The sequence below is a fragment of the Tamandua tetradactyla genome, chromosome 5 (assembly GCF_023851605.1).
Source record: "Tamandua tetradactyla isolate mTamTet1 chromosome 5, mTamTet1.pri, whole genome shotgun sequence".
In the NCBI taxonomy this organism is placed as follows: Eukaryota; Metazoa; Chordata; class Mammalia; order Pilosa; family Myrmecophagidae; genus Tamandua; species Tamandua tetradactyla.
In genome coordinates, this window is record NC_135331.1 from 95,952,370 (window position 1) to 95,971,481 (window position 19,112).

The following is a 19,112-nucleotide window of genomic DNA, read 5'->3' on the forward strand; positions in this document are numbered from 1 at the left end:
AATTCATGTACATTTACTGGTAGAAAAATAAATTATTGTAAAATCTTTGGAAAATACTGCGGCAGTATTTAATGAAGTTGAGAATAATATATCCTAGGTTGTACTATTACTTACATATCCTTGAGGATTATTGTCCTGCACTCTAGGAGGCAGGTATAATAATGTCTATAGGGGCACTGTTTGAATAGCAAAAATTTGTAAAAAATCCAAATGACCAAAACCACAAAAATAGATTGATTGTGTTCTCTTGATATAGTGGTTATATATTATATACATAAAATATATATTACTTACTATGCATAAGTCAAAAGGAAAGTATACATTTCAACATGGATAAATCTCACAAATAAAAATGAAGCAAAAATGTTGCAGAAGAATATATATGGTATGATTCCATTTTTATAAAATTTTTAGTTGTGGGAAACAATGTATGTTTTGCTTAGGACTAAATACAGATCTAGCAGTGGTATCAGGAAATGTCTGGGAATTAAAATTTTCAAATTCAGGGATGTTATTTTCTCTTAGGGGAGAAGGAGAAGGTGACAACAGGAGGGAAAGTAAACCAAAGATTCAATTGTATTGACCCTGTTCTGTAACTTAAGCTGGGTGTTTGGATACATGGATAATTCTATTATTATTTATACTTCTTTATATATCTTAAATATTGTATAGTGCATTTATTTAAAAGCTAAAACGTGTAAGTACTTGTGATGGTTTGAAGCTGTATGTACCCCAGAAAAACATGTTCTTAAATTCGATCCATTCCTATGGGTTAGAAGCCATTTTAAGCAGGACCTTTTGATGAAGTTACTTCACTTAAAGTGTGTGTCTTCACTCTAGTCAGTATATTTCTTAACCCTACTACTGGAGTACTTTATAAATGGAATGGATACAAAGAGAGAAAAAAAGCCATAGACAGAGCAGCCAGAAGCTGAAATTGATGGAACCCAGAAGAGAAGGGGGAGACCAGCAAACACCTCCATGTGCCTTGCCATGTGACAAACTAAGGACAAAGGGTCCCCAGCAGCCAGTCCCAGAAGTCTTGGGGAGAAACCATTGCCGTGTTGATGCCCTGATTTAGACATTTTCTTGGCCTCAACACCATAAGTTAATAAATTCCAGTTGTTTAAGCTTAACCATTTCACAGTATTTGCTTAAGAAACCTGGGAAACCAAAACGGATTTTGATACCAGGAGAGTGGGATGCTGCTATTGCAAATACCAAAATATGTGGGTACAGTTTGGAATTGGTTAATGGGTAGAGGCAATCCAAACACCCAGCTTAAGTTACAGAACAGGGTAAAAAATTGTGAGGTGCTTGATAGAAAAGGCCAAGATTGCTTTGAAGAGACTATTGATAGAAATACGGATGCTAAAAGTAATTCCAATGAGACCTTAGAAGGACATTATGAATGTGTTATTGGAAACTGGAGGAAAGGCAATCTTTGTTTTAAAGTGTCATAGAACTTGGCAAAATTGAGTTCTGATGTCGGATGGAAGGCAGAACTTGAAAGTGATAAATATTTAGCTGAAGCAATTTGGATATTTAGCTGAAGCATTTTCCATGCCAAGTGTGGGAAATGCAGCCTCGTTTCTCCTTGCAGCTTATAGTGAATTGCAAGAGGAAAGTGATAAGCTGAGAACTGAATTCCTGGGCATAAAGAAGCCATAAATTGATGGTTTGGAAAACTGAGTTTCTGGAAAGTGAGTCCCCAGAGAATGGTGCTCCGTGTGAAGGTTTAACTGAACATGGACCCAATCAGCCATTTCATTGCAAGTCAGGATTGGAAATGTAGTCATCCAGGAAGGCTTTGTGGAAAGTTCTTTAGTCTCATGTTTGGGACCCTTGTACCACATGCAAAACTGACAAGTTTTTTACAAGATGTGTATGAACAAAACTGCTGCCAGCCTGGATGAAAAGGAACAGATTGAAAGAAAAATCACTTAAAGGCCAGAACCATGTGTTTTAGTTTGCTAGGCTTCTGAAAGCAGACACCCTGAAATCTGTTGACTTTAACCATGGGAATTTGCTAGCTTAGAAGTGTATAGTTTTGAGGTTGAAAAAAAAATGTTCAACTCAAGGTATCATCAAGGCAATGAAGAAAGCTTCCTGAAGACTGGATGTTGTGCTCCTGGACTCCTCTGTCACATGACAAGGCACATGGCAGCATCTGCTGGTCTCTCCCTTCTCTTCTAGGTTATTTTTGCTTTCAGCTTGTTGCTTCTGTTGCCTTCTCTCTCACTGTTTATAGAGAATTCCAAAAAAGAAGATTAAGACCCACCCTGTCCCTGCCTTAATTGAAGTAACCTCATGAAAACTTACTTAAAATAGGTTTACAGCCCAAAAAGTGGATTAACTTTAAGAACATGAATTTTGGGGTTACATACAGTTTCAAACTACTACACCATGGAAGCAGAGGTCTGGACTGATGACATCTTCTGGGGCTAAGAGAGCAGGCCCACCTATGTATGTGAAAGGGTGAGTCTGCCCCAGCAGTTGGATAGGGCAGGCCTTCCCACCCATTGCCTCTTCCCGTGGTTCCTGGAGTTCTTTGACTTGTGGTAGCATAATTCCAATACCTGCCACCATCTTCACATTGCCTTCTCTATGTGTCAAACCTCCCTCTCTTTTCTCTTACAAGGACACCAATCTTCAGATTCAGGGCCCACCTGAAATCTAGGAGGACCCAATTTCTTGATCCTAACTTAATTACATCTGCAAAAACTCTCGTTCCAAATAAGGTAACAAGCACAGGTACAAGGGGTTAGGACTTAGATTTTTGGGGGGTGGAGGGGTGGGGGAGTGGGGGGACATGACTCAATCCACCCCAAAGGATATAAACTTTTTTTTTTTTTTTAGTACAAATTAAGATAGGAAAACCTGCACTGTATATGTCTAAAACACTTCATGGTTAGGTTTCTTTTCCTCAATGAACATCATTTGCCATAGTTGCCTGGGTTTGAATTGTTAGGTGCACACTGGGTTTCTGAACTAGCAGTAGTTGTTTTCAAATAGAATGGGTAACTGAATGGGGTATAAATCTACTGCTACAACTACAAGCCAATAATCCTGGAAGAAAAGCTCAAGGGAATGAGCAGCAGATGGCATTTCAATATTTATACTAATTTTACTTTGATGGTTGGCTACTTAAATTATTTGATAATATGATCATGTGGCTATGTTATGAAAAATATTAACAATCTGTGTACTTTAATTGCATATTTGCTATAATATCTAGACATTTCCAGGTGGTTGCCTTGACATTTTTTATTTCTCTTAGTTGATGAGGCTTGAAACCAGACTCATCATGGAATTATAGAGTTTTGTAACTAGAAGGGAATTTAGAGCTCATCTAATCTCTACCCCCACCCTTCATTTTACAAATGAGGACACTCAGGACTAAAGCAGTTTGACAATATCAGGTTTATTAAACTAATTAGTTGAGTTATTTATTGTGTAGCACAGGACTAAAACTCAGGTCCCCTGACTAGCAGATACTAATACTAATATGAAAACCAATACTAATACTAATAACAACTAGCATTGATTAGGCCATCACCATGTATCACTATGTTAAACAGTTTATATACATTAATTCCCTCATTGTGCTTTGAAGGTCATTTAATTCTCAAGGTGTTAAGCAGTCTAACCACTGAATATTTTATATATGCACTGCATGTGATATTTTATTTCTATAAAGTCTCAAGAGAACTCTGTGGAAGGTATACTTTTCTTATATCTCAGGCATTCCCAGGAGTGCTATCAACTGGTAGTATTCCATAAATCTACTTTTCTGCTAGTGTTAATGAAGCATTGCTACAAACCTAATACTATAATACACGTCTTTAGGACAAAACCTCTGTCCAAATTTAGGATTATATCTTAAGGATTTTCAACAGTATATTAATACATTTAAGGCACTTTAATGGGATATAACAGTCTGTGATTTGTTACTCTATCAGAATACAGTATACCTCTGACAGGGAAGAATGGCAGGTAATAAATTTGCCACTTAGTGGATCAGATTGAGACAGTTTATTACTTATGTATGATAAATAGTAGGGGTATCACGTAGCAGCCAATTCCTGTGGTCCCAAGTTCCACTGGGCAACATCTATGGGCCCAGATGCATGCAGTGGATCATGCAGCAGCTAAGGAACCTAGAACAAAAAAATACAGCTTTTGAAACAAGCAGTAAATAAGCTGGTCCTGCTCTACTAGGGGGTGAGCAGTTGCTCCTTAGTCACACTGTGACCTGCTAAGGAGGTCACAGAGGATGCTTACTCTTGCAGCTTGGCATACTCGGTGCCTTAGCTTGCCAGAGCTGCTGTGCGTGTGGCAAATACCACACAACAAATTGACTTTACATAAGAAATTACTGGCTCACAGTTTGGAGGTTAAAGTCTAAAATCCAGATATCTGCAAGGCCGTGCTTTGAAGTTGGTAGTGTTTTGGTGATGGCAATCTTCTGTCTCATGGCAATCTCTCTTTCTCCTCTCTGGCTTCTATTGACTAAGTCGGAATTTCCTCTTTTTATAAAGAGACTCCAGTCATACTGAATAAGACCTACCTTGATTCAATTTGGCTACACCTAACTAATAATAACACATTCAAAAGGTCCTCTTGACAAATGGGTTCACACCCACAGGAACATGGAATAAGATTTGAACATGTCTTTTGTGGGGGACATGATTCAATCCCCAACACTTGGTAAGGTGTGCTAGGGTGTGCAAAAAGACTGTGGACCCAAGGCAACTGCCTCTTCCAATAACCTCATATAGGATAACTGCTGCCTAGTATCTCATAATATGAATGGGCCAAGGTTTATTTTACATTCATTTAACCTTACTTGTTGGTTTGGGTTTTTTTTTCAGTTGTTGGTCTTTTTTCTTCAGTTGACAGGCTTTCCAGATTGTGTAGATTTATTTTTTTGGAGCGATGCATTCCATATTCAAAAATTGACTTTTACACCTAACTAAAATCGCAGGGTCACACCATGCCAGGGAGTTACAGGAAAAGCAGAACGGTACTGAACTGGACAGGGGGAGGGGAGCGGACTTTGAGAAGTCAGGTTTTTTTTTCACAGTCTTTCCATTCTGTACATCGTAATTTTCTGAACAAACTAAGTCAACAAAACATTTTACGCTCTCAAGTGCTACACCAATTATCTTCAGAACTTGTGAAGGTCGAACAAAATATTATTTTATATACTTATGCATTACCGTGCCAATCTCCTCAAAGAATATCTTGGCTATCCTCCCAGTCCCCCCGCCACATTTTCCATTTCCAGGCACCTGCCAGGCAGTCGCCCTAGCCGCCGAGGCGATGTTCCTCTTCTCAACGCAGTTACCCCAGCCTCGGGAGGGCGAGTTACTTATTGGGTGGCGCGTTCCCGCTCCAAAGTGCGCGCGGGGACGCGGGTGCCCCCGTGGAGCCCCACAGCCCCGCGGGAGCGCAGTGCCGTGCGGAGCCCGCGCGTGGGACCGCGGCGCGAACCGCTCCCTGGTTCCCAACGGCCGAGCCTGGGTGCCGCCGAGATCCGGGGCACCTCCCCGGGGGCAGCGCGGCCGCTCAGGGGGGCTTCGGTGGCCTGAGGGCGGCGGGCCGGGATCCGGGCGCCGGCTGGCGAGTCCGCGGCCAGGGGCGCGCGGGGGCCGGCGGCCGCAGCCAGCTCCAGCCCGGGGAAGTGCCTTCCTTCAGTGGCATTCCGGCCGGTTGCGGCAGGGCCTGCTTTCCTCCTTTTCCGCATTGGTGTCGGTGCTAAAAGGTAGACCTCCGCTCCCCTACGTAAATCCTGTTAACGCTTTTATACACAAATCGCAGCTAGCTGTCTCTGTGCCCTCTGGAAAGCCCAGTCGCTGTAAGTGACTCCGCACCCTATTCCCCCTTTTAATAGTACAAAAGTAAAACAGACAAAGCACCTATTCCTCCAGGCTTATTTTCTGCTCCTTTACCCTCCTTCCTCCTCTACACCACTGAAGTCTCATCACTGAATTTACTTTTCCCAAGTGAAGGTGTTTTTGCACCCCCCTTCCTCTCTTCTGCCTAGGGTACGCGCTCTTCCTCCCCATACCCTCTTAGCAACTCTTCTTCAGACCCAACTCTATGTTAGTGTCAAGCTTTTTTTCCCGAAAGTTTCTCTTCCTGTCAGGCCCCTTCAGCCCTCTGTTAATTCATCTTTTATTGGCATTTACCACCGGTGTTGTTTTAACGGTCTATCTCTTCAATTTTTCTTGTGAGTTTTTCGTTGGCTTCTCAAAGTAGCCTCGGGGGCAATAGCACACAGCAGACCCTCGGCAGCCAGAAGGCTCTTAGTTACTCTTCATGACCGAACTGATGCATTCAAGGAAAGTATTACAGAAATGGGCACCAGAGAAAGGGGTATGCTTGAGTGCCTCTCCATTTAGGTTCCTGTGGCAAAGGCAACTCACCTTTACACAGGTGTGCAACTTGCTCACTGACGGCAGTTTTCCTAGGCATGGAGGAGTCCAGAGCCCTATTGCTCCTGAAAATTCAAGGGATGACTGTGGATGTGGACTGAATCCCTAAATTTGAACTTAAGGGGAAGGTGTGGTAGGGTTTGAAAATGCTTGCAGGTGGTAACAAATTGTCTATGGAAGAGGATTGGGACAGGGTCTATATTAATTATCCCACATCCAGTCTGTGCTCTCCCCAAGTGTGCATGCTTCCTACATCATTGCTATTTTTTTTTCCCCATGGGCAGGCACCAGGAAACGAACCCAGGCCACCAGGCCTCCGGCTTGGCAGACAAGCTCTGCCTGCTGAGCCATCGTGGCCCACCTCGGATCATTGCCTTTTTATCACACAAAATTAATCACGCTGTAGGGGAAATATATAAACACATATTGCATATGATTTACATAAATACAAGTAAAGTATGCACATGAGTGCTTTTTTAAAGAACCTTCAGAGAGTCATAAAATGAAAAATAAAATTCTTCCTCCACTTCCCTGGCCCCGTCTCTCTCACTCAGGGTCATCATTGTTGATAACTGATTGTGTGTCCTTGCTGGGAAGCTTTTTGTGTATTTTATCAAATCTAAACAATTATTTATTGTAATTTTATGCATTACTAAGGAAAAAATGCTGTCAATTACATCTTTTTAAGTGTCCATCTTAGAATCGATGAAATACCTTATTGTGTATATAAACTTAAAAATTTATATAATTGGTGTCATTATGCAATGTACTATACCTTGCTTTTTTCATATAACAATATGTTCTTGAAGAATTTTCTATATATGCATATATAGCTCTACCTCATTTTTTCTTGCCTCTAATCCTTCAAATTCTACTGAACAGTGATACTGCAGTATAATTAATGGGTCCTTTATTAAGGGACATTTACGTTGTCTCCAGGGTATTTGTTTTCTAGCTTGCTTTAACTGTTACAAATATTCTGCAGTGAGCAGCCAACCCTGTGTGTGTTGTTATATACATATATATGTGTATATATATACATATATATATATAAAATTCCACTATATATATAGCACTGCATTATATAGAGCGTATGTAGTAGGTTAATTTTTATTGCTAAGATTTTTTCTTTTCAACTATGTAACCTATTAAAAGTTTTGCTACATTAAAAAAATTTTTTTGTTTATGTGTTTTACTACATTTTTAAAAGAATCCCCCTATATAAAATTGTCCTATACATTTTCTAATATGAAATTAAATAGTTGCATCATTCTTTGGAAGTGATAAGCTAATATTTTATATTTAGATTCATAATTAATATTTAGAGTTCATTATATGTCAAGTTAAGATTCAACACTCAAATTATTTATTAGAGGAAGAATTCTAAGCAAAAGCTTCCCAAAATAGCAGTGATCGTTTATTTATTTTTTATCTTACATATACACTTTATTAAAAAAAATTTTAAAACAGAGCACATTATTTAGAATTTATTTGCCTCTCAGTCATAATAGTGATAAATACATGGATATCTATTTCCTTATATTCAGTACTCACAGAAATCAAACTATAAAGATTTTCTATGTTCACAAAATGAGAGTTTATCCTATCTCTTACTTCAAATATATATAAAATTCAGCACTCAATTAATAGAAAACAAATTGAACTTTTTACAAAGAAAATGTATTCTGTGAAGAATAACCTAATAACTTTTCAAAAAGTAAATACTGTTTTTTTGGTCCTTAAATAGCTTTATACAAATCCCAAGGAACCTGCGTTAAGAAGACATGCATAGAGGTGGACGGTATATTTATATCATATGTAAATATGTTTACCTGTGTTGAGATTGTAGATTGTGCTTATTAGACTGTCATAGGAACAGAGGGAGCTCATAATGAGCTCTTTCAGTGTGTATTATTATAAATATTTGATTAGGATATTTAAAAAAAACTACCTAGGTGTGCTGGAAAAAAAAAACCTTGTGTAGAGCTGAGCCTATTTCCTGCCTTGTGAACATTAAGACTCTGCTTGTATAAAATCCACATTTTATTATTTATTTATTTTAACTATTTCTGAATCTTGTTATTATCTTTAGGAAGAATAAATTAGATGTGGCACAAATCTAAACTTTTTTTTGTCCCATTAACTGCTCCCCTTTTTGACGTGTTTATAGCTTTCATAGCTTTTTATCTTTTTATTTATCTCTTTTGAGATCTTCCCTCTGTTTACTGAATCCTACTCATCCTTCAAGGCTAACTTATGTCCAGACCTTCCATGAAATCCTCTTTGGCTAATCTGTCTACACTAATTTCTTCCTTCTCTAAATTCCTCTTCCAGGAGGACTCTACAATTTAACACTCTCAATTGATTCATATAGGCTACTATAACTTCCTGATTAGGTTGTAAATTTTTGCGGACAAGAGTCTTGTCTTGTTTTCTTTCTCCCAGAGTGAATATCGTAATTCTGGGCAGGTGATAAATCTTCATGCCACTTTGCATTGTAACTGTGGCGAAAGCATAGAAATGCAGGGGTAAAGCCCTCTGTTCTTTTTCTCTTGGTCTACTCTATGTTGTTCTCGTAGCTCTTGTTCCTTCCTTTTTCCCTTTCCCTTTCCTTTTTACTTGCTTTCAAGTTTCCTTCTCTAAGTTTATGAATGGTGGATTTAGACCAATTAACCATAGATATTGTTTAATTTAACTAGTGGTATTCAATACTAAATCAAGCATTTTTAGCCTAAAATACCCTTTCTTTGCAAGATTACGAAGAGTTGTTTGAGCAAGGGTGAAGAAATCTGGTATATGCAGGTTGGCAATAGTCACTGTCTTAGTTTGCCCTGCTGCTATGACAAATATCACACAGTAGATGGGCGCAAACAACAGGGATTTATTGGCTCATGGTTTGGGGCTACAAGTAGTTCAAAATCAAGATATTGTCAGGGCTTTCTTTTGTCCAGAGTCTGTAGTGTTCTGCTGCTGGCTGCCAGCAATCCTTGGGATTTCTTGGCTTGTATCTCTGCCTCCAGTCACATGGAGATGGCCCCTCCTTTTCACTCTTTAGGTTTCCACTGACATCTGACTTCTGTCTTCTCCCTCTGGTTTTCTCTGACTCCTGATTTCTGGTTTTCCTCTTTAGAAGAACTCTATATATGGATTAAGACTCATGTTCATTCAGTTGTGTCACAAATGAAAGTGACATCTTCAAATGGCCCTATTTACAAAAGGTTTCCTACCCCCAAGAATGCAGATTAAGTCTAAGAACAAGTTTTTTCGGTTGGGATACATAATTTAATCTAGTGCTATTCTCAAACTAGTTCTACCTCTTTTTACCTTTCTCTCTTGTTTCAAAATTCTTTTATTTTATTTTATTTTTTGGTAGGTTTGAGGGTTAGTTTTCCAAGTTAACACCTCCTGATAGACTACTGTCAATAAGTTGGTTTCAAAGAAACAAAACTGCACTGGACGATGTTAAACTGGCAAGGATGACTTTATTGGGGGTTGCTATTGCTGGGGAGAGAGTAGAATTCAAGTCCATCAAACAAAGAACAGCAAATTTTAAATGGATTGGGTTGGAGAAAAAGCCTTGGATAATAGTTAGGGAAGTTGATCATAGGGTGGGTGAGTGATTTACTGAGGCTGCTTTTAGGGCAGTTTGGTTCCAAGTAGATGGCTGAGGTTGCAGTTAGGACCAGTAGGTTTGTAATGCTTTTCTTTGCAGCAGTTAGGCCATTTAGGGTCTGAAAGGGCTGGGAGAGAGGAGGTGGGAGATAAGGAACTACTTATTTGGGAGCTTCTCAGGTCTTTAGCTGGGTGAGAGGGAGAGAAGAGGGGGAGATCTGGGTGAGTTTGATATTTAGCCTAGTTAGGGTTTAAAGTTGTCTTTTTCTTTTCCCGTCCCCCCTGCATTCTAAGTTGTCTCTGTAATCCCGTAGCTTTTAGGTTGGTTTCAAGGTAGTCAGGACTAGGGAGGGAATAGGTAGGGGGTCTGGAAGAGTAAGGTTGGTAGGTCAAGAGAGGAAAAGCAGTCTTTGTCATTGATTATTTCCTTAGTGCAGTATTTATCATATTTGTTTTTTTAAATAGCATTTTAAAATTGAGATATAATTCACGTAACATAAAGTTCACCATTTTAAAGTGTACACTTCAGTGTTTTTTAGTATGTTCACTATCTTATGCAACCATCACTGCTATCTAATTCCAGAGCTTTTCCATACCCCCAAAAGAAACTCCTGTTGGAGACTGAGTCATGTGCCTAACAAAAGGCATGTTCGGGTCCCAACCCCTGGTCCTTTGGGCATGAAGACATTTGTAAATAGGACCTCTGAAGATGTTATTAGCTAGGAACAGAATGAAGATGGGACTTAATTCAATATGGCTGAAGTCCTTACAAGCAAAGAAAATTGGACACAGGAGAGTCCACAGGAAGTAGCCAGATGCTGGAAATCAATGGAACCTGGAAGACAAAGGAGAAGACACTACCATGTATGTTGTCATGTCATGATCAGAGCTCTGCTGCCACCAGAACTGAGTTCTGCTGCTCCAGGCTTGGAGTTTCACCATGAGAAAGAATTCAAGGACAAGAAAGTAAGTGGCATAAACAATGAAGTATATTGAAGGATTAATACATGCTAAAGAAATTCATTCAGGCATGCCCGAGAGAGATGCACCCTAAATGGCATGGGGGTAGCTTGTTTTATAGGGAGGTTTTGCTAGCAGTGATTTTCCATTTTGACCTTTGAATGCCAAGTGTCTTCTTGTTTCAGGAAAAGATAACTATTGGTGCTTGTAGTCTCCTGTTGCATACTAAAAGTTTGCGTTGGGCACATAGTTTAACAATCTTTATAATCCCAGGCTTTCTGTTATTAACTAAGAGTTCATTTCAGGTCCCTGATTTTACAAGCTTTATGGTTTGGGGAGGGTTCTGGGGAAATTCTTGTTCCAGGGAGTTTGCAGTTGTGTATTAACTCCCTCAGACCTGGGTAGGAAACCAGAGACCATAGCCTTAAAGCCCTATTCTATCCTGCCTCAATGTGACAGAAAAGCCAAGGAACCCCACAGATTGCCAGTAGCTAGAAGATATGATCCTGGAGGAAACAAGCCTTTTAGCCTCTGAAACTGTGAGCCAAAAAATTCCTATTTACCCATTGGTATTGTTTTAGCAGCCAGGAAAACTAATTCAGTTCCCATAACCATTAGTAGTTATTCCCCATGTCCTTTTCTCCCTGGCCCCTTGCAACCACTTGACTGCCTTCTATCTACACTGGACATTTCATATGAATGAAATCATACAATATGTGACCTTTTATGTCTAGCTTCTTTACTTAGCATAATGTTTTCAAGGTTCATCCATCATATGAATATACCACAATTTGTTATATTCATCATTTAATGACCATTTGAGTTGGTTTGCACATTTTGGTCATTATAAATAATGCTGCGTGAACTTATATGGACAAGTATTTTTTTGTGAACATATGTTTTCAGTTCTCCTAGGAGTGGAATTTCTGGGTCATATGGTAATTGTGTGTTTAAATTTTTGACTAACTGCCAAACTGATTTCAAAAGAAGCTATACCATTTCACATTCCCACAGCAATAAAAAAACAACAACGAGGGTTCCAGTTTGTCAGCATCTTTGTCAACACTATTATCTGTTTTATTTTTTATTTTTAGTAGCTACCTTTGTGTTTGTGGAGTTGTATTGCATTGTGGTTTTGATTTGCATTTCCCTAATGACTAATGATATTGTGCATCTTTTCATGTGCTTATTTGCCATTTATATATCTTCTTTGGAGAAATATCTATTGAAATCTTTTGCCTATTTTTAATCATGTCAGTTTTCTTTTTATTGTTGAGGTGTAAGAATTTTTAATATATTCTGTATAATAGACCCTTATCAGATATATGATTTGCAAATAGTTTCACCCATTTGGTCTTTTGACTTTCTTGATAATGTGCTTTGACACCAGAATGCTTTTAATTTTGGCAAAGTCCAATGTATTTTTTTTTTTTTTGCTTGTGCTTTTGTGGTCATACCTGAAAAAAAAATCCAAGGTCATGCAGATTTTCACTGAGACTTTGTTCTCAGAATTTTATAGTTTTAACTTTTACATCTAGGTCTTTGATTCATTTTGAGTGAATTTTTGTGTATTGTATGAAGTAAGGATCCACATTTGTTCTTTGCATGTGGATATTCAGTTGCCCAACACAATTTGTTGTAAAGACTATACTTTTCCTGTTGAATGGTCTTGGTATCCTTGTCAAAAATTATTTGACCATAAATGTGTTGGTTATTTCTAGAGTCTCTATCCTGTTCCTTTGATCTGTATATTTGCCTTTATGCCAGTTCCATACTGTATCTATTATGATAGTTTTGTAAAAACCTTTGAAATCAGGAAGCGTGAGTCTTCCAACTGTCATTTATTTATTTGTGTAAGTTTTTATAAATAATGTGTTAATGAGGAGTGCTCATTTTTTTTCCACCATTTTTTCTTTATAAGGAAATTCAGTCTGGTCACATTGTCAGGAAAAATTGGTCAAAACTAAGTAGTTTTCTACATTTCTTCACTTATAGGTCTCTGAATGACAGGGAACTATACTCTATGAAACAAATACCTTGTATATAACTCTGAATAGCCACATACTTGAAACTTAATCTCTCTGTGTTATTAAATGAATTATATGTGAAATGACTGCAAATGATGTAAACAGTGGAACATGGATTCATTATTTTCAAACAGAATAATATACAATACTCAAGTAAGATTCGTTTAGTTACTATTTCATAAGCACATTATCTCTGCATCTTTCTGAAAGCCAAAGGGAAACAAGAGAAGACACGGGGGCAGCTGGACTTGTGCTCTTGCTTCTAAAAAATTAGACAAACCAGATCAACCCCATCACACAGTGTTGAGTACTTTCAAACGTTATTTGTAAATTTCAGTTGTTTATTTAAAGTAAATTTGTGACTGTAAAAATCAATAACTACAAGGTAAGATTAGCATCTTGATGAAAATTTAAAACAGAGTGAATTTAAATGTCAACCAAAGAAATCCACAACCATCTCAAAGCCTGTGAGTGTGGTCAGCAGGGAAGGGTTGTCCCTCTGCTCTATTACTGTGGCTTTCGGAGGTATGGGAAGGACAGTTCAATCTACAATTCCCCGAAAATTCATCATTTACTCGGAACCTGCTTGTTACCCAAACTTACAAACAAACTACCTTTCATATACAAAGGTACATTTTACATTTTGGCCTCAGAATTTTTGTCTTTTCCCAAGCTACTGTAGGGATCTTCCTAATCTGAAACAAAGGTGGAATGAAAATTTGATATAGTAAACAGATTTCTTTTTCATTGATTGGTAATCAAAAAATACTCTATTGGGCACCTATTCTATGCCTGGCAGTGCTTTTTAAAACCCTGAGTGAGGGTGGGGATTCAAATGTATGGGCTGACAGGTATTTGGTTCCTTGCCCGCAGCAGGTGTGGCACTACAGGTCGCTGCTTTCCTCGAGAAGCCTAATGTGGAGCTTTGAGTTGTCTCTGTAGTTAGGAGAACCCAGGTGGAACAAGGGTTCCCTCACCAACATCGACACCAGGTCTGCAGCCTGCAGGATTAGCCTCAGAGGTCTCCTTTCCTCCTCTCTACAATCCCTTGTTAAAGTACACGTGCCGTAATTCAGGACAGGTCTCTTGGATCTTGGCTTGCAAATCAGTCTCCAAACTTGTTACAGACATGGAGCTTTTCTGAGGAAAGAAAGCACAACACAGGTGTAGCAAAACACCAAACAGAAGTCACTTAATTCAACTTGACACAGGTGCACTTATCCACGGGAACCTCTTTCAAAAGGCTTTCTTTTCCAAAGGATTCATGGTAAATGGAGGGATGGCCGTGCAAGGGGCTGCCATTAGAATCCTGTAGGCAATGACTTGTGTGATGGATGGTTTGTTTTGCAGCATTTGCCGATTCACCAAGCAGTTCTCATTTTCATCTGTGACAGGAATGCCAAGGTTGAGTTCTCTTTTCCTCATTAATGGAATATTAATGCAATTAGCAGCAGTTATGGCAGCAAAGGGGACAAAACATCCTATCAGTGGTGATACATGCTTGGTTAACGCATTAAACCCTAGGGCTGTTGTAATAGTACCGGTTGTTGCACAAATGTAGGCTGCTCCCAGTTCATTTACAGTAAGAGGAGGTCTCCACTTCGGATGGTGTAATTGACCACAGCATTGAAGGACTGGTTATTCCACTGGCAGAAAAGCATTGCTGATGTAATCCTGTACAATATCATTATACATCCTGTGATGGTCATGTTCATTGGAACCTGAGCTGATTGATGTTCTTCCTATCAAAATCATCTTTTCACCAGTGTCAGGATGGAAAGCTAAACCATAGATGTACTTTGCACTTCACAATTCATTTTCTGTAAGACCTGGAGGAATGATTCCTTGTCTGTAATCATGTACTGTTTTTCTTGCATTCTTTGGTTGTTCATTGGTTACCTGAATATTCCTGGGGTCAGTCACAGTAAAGAAATTATTGGCTCATCCAGTAAAAGTGCTCTGATCCATTGAGACTCCTTGATGTTAAGATTTGGTGGCAATTCTCTAGACATCGCCCTGGATGCTTTCTGGGGGCAGCTGCCTGCGCGCTGGCAGGTCCCATTCTGTGCTGCCTCCGGAAGTGCTTCTCAGTCATTTTTTTAAATTTTGGCATGGGCAGGCTCCAGAAACTGAACCCAGATCTCTGCATGGCAGGCAAGAATTCTGCCACTGAGCCACCGTTGCACCACCCAGCCATTTGTTTTTAAAATAAATGAAACCACATCTTCCTCCCAGAACATAAATGCTGAAAGGCTGAAATAAATTAGGTTTATAGTGTTTAGGTTAACTAGTATTATTAGTTTACAATTGTTAGAAAAAATGCTCAAAAGATTAGCCAGTTTTCAGTGGTAGGATGATTGCCTTCCATGCAGGAGACCTGGGTTTGATTCCTGGACCATGCACCTAAACAAAAAAAAAAGATTAGCTAACTTATAAATATAAGTAGGTGGAAATTTTTTCACATTGTTTTATTACACACAAGGAGAAACTAAATTTTGAGCAAGATGCAATGCTCAGAGAATCTTGCAATTGGTGATGAATATGGTGATTGTATAACTAGATGTTTCAGTTTTTCCTGAATTTGCCATATATTGAGCAATTAAAAGGATATAGAAGATGGCAGAGGGATGAATTTTCTTTATTACATTATTAGATTCTTTTAGTGCTCAATTCTCTTCTATATAAAACAAACATAATAAAACAGACTTAATACAAACAAAAACCTCCTTCAACTTTTCTTCCCCGTTAAACTTTTTCAGTGTATCCCCTGCGTCTCCATCATTGTTGAACTTTCTGAAAGAATATTCTCTGTCTCTACTACAACAGCACTTGATTTTTCCCTATTTTCTTTCTACTGGGCTCAGACTTTGAACTCTCTCCTAAACTGCTCTTTCAAAAGTCTCAAACAGCCTTTTGGTTTCCCCATCCACTGGCCTTTATCCTTCTGTTTTAGCTTCCTTGGCTGCTCAAAGCAGATACTGTGAAATGGTTATCTTTAAACGATGGGAATTTATTAGCTTACAGTTTTGAGGCTGAGAAAAATGTCCAAGTCAAGACAACACTAAGACAATGCTTTATTCAAGAGTGGCTGCCTTGGCTCCTCTGCCACATGACAAGGCACTTGGTGGCATCTGCTGGCCTCTCCCTTCTCTTCTGTGTTTCATTGCTTTTAGCTTCGTGCTTCAATAGTGTGCTTTCTTCTTCTTTCTTTGTAATCACACCATTTATAAATGTAAAAGGTTTAAGACCCACCCTGGTCACACCTAAGCTAAAGTGTCCTCATCAAAAGGTCCTACTTAAATAGGTAATAGGTTTACACTCACAGTGATGGTTTAGCTTTAAGAACACGATTTTCTGGGGTACATGTAGTTCACAAGCACCACACCATTCTCCTCCTCAAGCTCTCTGCAACATGTATTAGTCTTAAACATCCCCTCTTTCTTAAACTCTTCTAGCTTCTGGAGCACCATTCTCTCTTCTCGTTTTCTTGCAAAATCTCTACTGCTGGAGCTTACCTCAAAATTCTCCTTAAATGTAGGTACTTTTTAAGGATTTGACTTTGTTCCTCCTCTCTTTATACTCTCTTTATGGGCAATATTTTCTACTCCCAGGCTTTAGCTCTAGAGCAGGGGTCAGCAAACAATGGCCCTTGGGTCAAATCCAGTCCACTGCCTGTTATTGTACAGCCTGTGAGCTACAAGTGTTTTTTTTTTTTTTTTTAAACATTGTTTGAATGCTTGAGAAAACATAAAAATGAGAATATTTCATGACATGACAATGATATGAATTTCAAATTTCAGTGACCCCAAATTAAGTTTATTGAAACACAACCACACTTATTACTTTACATATCATTTATGGCTGCTGGGTGTTTCTGCATATTTCTGGATATTACTGTCTTTGTGTATGCCAAATAAGGGTATATAAAAAAAAGCCCACACAATTTCAGCTGTTTGTCAGTTATCTGGAAAGCTTGTAGAAGGCAGCTGTGGGACATAGGGGCTGTCTCTGTGTCGTTTGCTCCTATCCCTGTCTAAGAAACTCTACCTTAATTAGTCAAATCTGACCAGTGCCCTCTTCAGGATTTCTCACTAGAAATCCCCTTATTCTGTCTTCTTCTTTTGAACTATCTTCTCTGGAATTTATTCTTTCATTCTCTAAGTATTTATTATTCTAGTTTCTGGATTTTAATCATATCCTGAATTTTTTTTTATTTTGATGGAGGAAGTTTCATTATTGTCATAGAACATGATTTTTCTGTACCTGACATTTTTCCAGTTCCCTTATTGTCCCCTATTTTTTATGGTAATGTGCTTATGATAACTTCCACACCCTTTTAAAATTATAGCCTTCTAATTATAGCTTTTCTGATTAGGGTAGGTTAGATTTATAATTGTCTATACACTGTTGTTTCAATAAATATTTACAATCACACTTCAGTGTGAACTTTATGTTTGGACTTGTGATGTCCATTTTGGCTGCTAAGAGGATGTTTTCTGCTTTTGGGGTTTTTGGTTATGCATATAAAGATGAGATGGCTATAAAATTGAATGTCTGATGGGTGAACTGTGTTGTAGGACAGAATTCATGAAGGTAAGACACATTTTCAGTCTATATAGTTCTTTGCTTGGCCTCTTGGATGGTCAGTCTTGGCAGTTTATAATGCAGTGGTTCTCAATCTTTTTTTTTTTTCCAGTGGAACACATGTGAAGACCGGATGCAATTCCATCAGTTGCACTGGTTACTATTGCAGGGATGGAATGTGTGTGGAGGGACAACCCATAGGATCATATCATAATCAGGAGGAGCACTTTGAAAAACGTCAGTGTGTGTGCCTATGTGCTGTCCCTCTAAAAAAAAACAACAATCACCTCTCCAGCCCTAAAAGTTAGTTTCTTCAGATAATATAAAGGGAGAAATAGATGATTTTGCTACCTTTTTAGCTTCAAAGGGAAGAATAAATTATATACAAAACACTCGATTTATTTTACAGTTTTAAAATAATATTTTACAATTCTAGGTTTTGAAGTTAAGGTGTTCTTCAGGAAGAAAGAAGGAAATACATGGACACCGAAGAGGACACTCCAACACTTCCGGAAGAAGAGGCTCCTCCCTCCACAGAAGAGACAGCCCCCCCACTTCCGGGAGAGGGGGCCCCGCCCCCTACTGAAGAAGAAGCCCCGCCTCTACCGGGAGGTGTTGCCCCGCCCTCTCCACGAGAGGAGGTGCTTGAGATCTTCCCCCAAGGTTCACCCTCTCATTCTATAGAAGGTGGTGTTTCTGCTGCAAGTAGGGATCCGAATCACATTCCTTCTGACGAAAGGATAATTCTTCCAGACGACGATGAGCCGGATCCGAATAGAATTCGGCCTCGTCCGGCTCCCCGACTGGCTCAGTCGGTGCTTTCTGATGTGTTTTCTCAGTCTTCCCGTAGGTCGTCCAAGTATCGCCGGAGTCTGAGTGGCATCCCGAATCTACAGGAAACATTGAAAGAGAAACAGGTTTTGCTTATAAATATTTTCATAATATACCACTTTTATTTTAAATAAAATATTTTGGTGTTTTTTTTTTATGATTACAATTTTTACGCATGGTTTTCATTCTTTAGGCAAGATTTAGAGAGGCAAGGGAAGGCCGAAAACTGAAAATTGATCCTTCATACAAATATATCTTTGAAATTCTAGCAGAAAAGCTTGGCCTGGATGTAGTGACTGTTGAAGAATTAATTTTGGATTGCCCATCTGTAAGTTTACGTCATCATTATTTTTAAATTGTTCTTAGAGAAGGTTGATTTAAGAAACTAGTCATTGCTGTGAGCCGGGAAACATTTTGAAAAAGAAGATTGTAGTTTTACTGACAATAGAAGATTTATTTCTTATAATTATAGCCAGTTGACCGAAATTTCTAATTAAGTCTGTTGCAAAGGAAGTAAAGAGTTAGAAACTAAAATTGCACTAAAATTCTAACTCAAAAATGGCTTCAGAAGTTTGAGAGATAGTCAGGTACAGATAGAGTAATATTTTTAAATTACAGGTTATATGAACCACATGTACAAATTATTCGGCTAAAAAAA

At 38.7% G+C, this 19,112-nt stretch overlaps 1 protein-coding gene and 1 pseudogene across 4 annotated transcripts in view; one reads left to right on the plus strand and one right to left on the minus strand.

Annotated features, from left to right (window-relative positions):
- Nucleotides 1–5,632: 5,632 nt before the first annotated feature.
- Nucleotides 5,633–19,112, plus strand: part of DNAH8 (dynein axonemal heavy chain 8) — a 453,252-nt gene continuing 439,772 nt past the window's right edge. For 2 of the 4 annotated variants that reach the window (XM_077161686.1, XM_077161689.1), the window contains exons 1-3: nt 5,634–5,767; nt 18,060–18,540; nt 18,648–18,782. In XM_077161686.1, the coding sequence (XP_077017801.1) occupies nt 18,103–18,540; nt 18,648–18,782 (573 nt within the window). In that variant the 5' untranslated portion in view covers nt 5,634–5,767; nt 18,060–18,102. Of the gene's footprint in view, nt 5,768–17,556; nt 17,927–18,059; nt 18,541–18,647; nt 18,783–19,112 lie in introns of those variants that run through there. The other 2 variants (XM_077161688.1, XM_077161687.1) reach the window with 2 other exon arrangements.
- LOC143684600 (sideroflexin-1 pseudogene) lies at nt 14,078–15,054 on the minus strand (annotated as a pseudogene).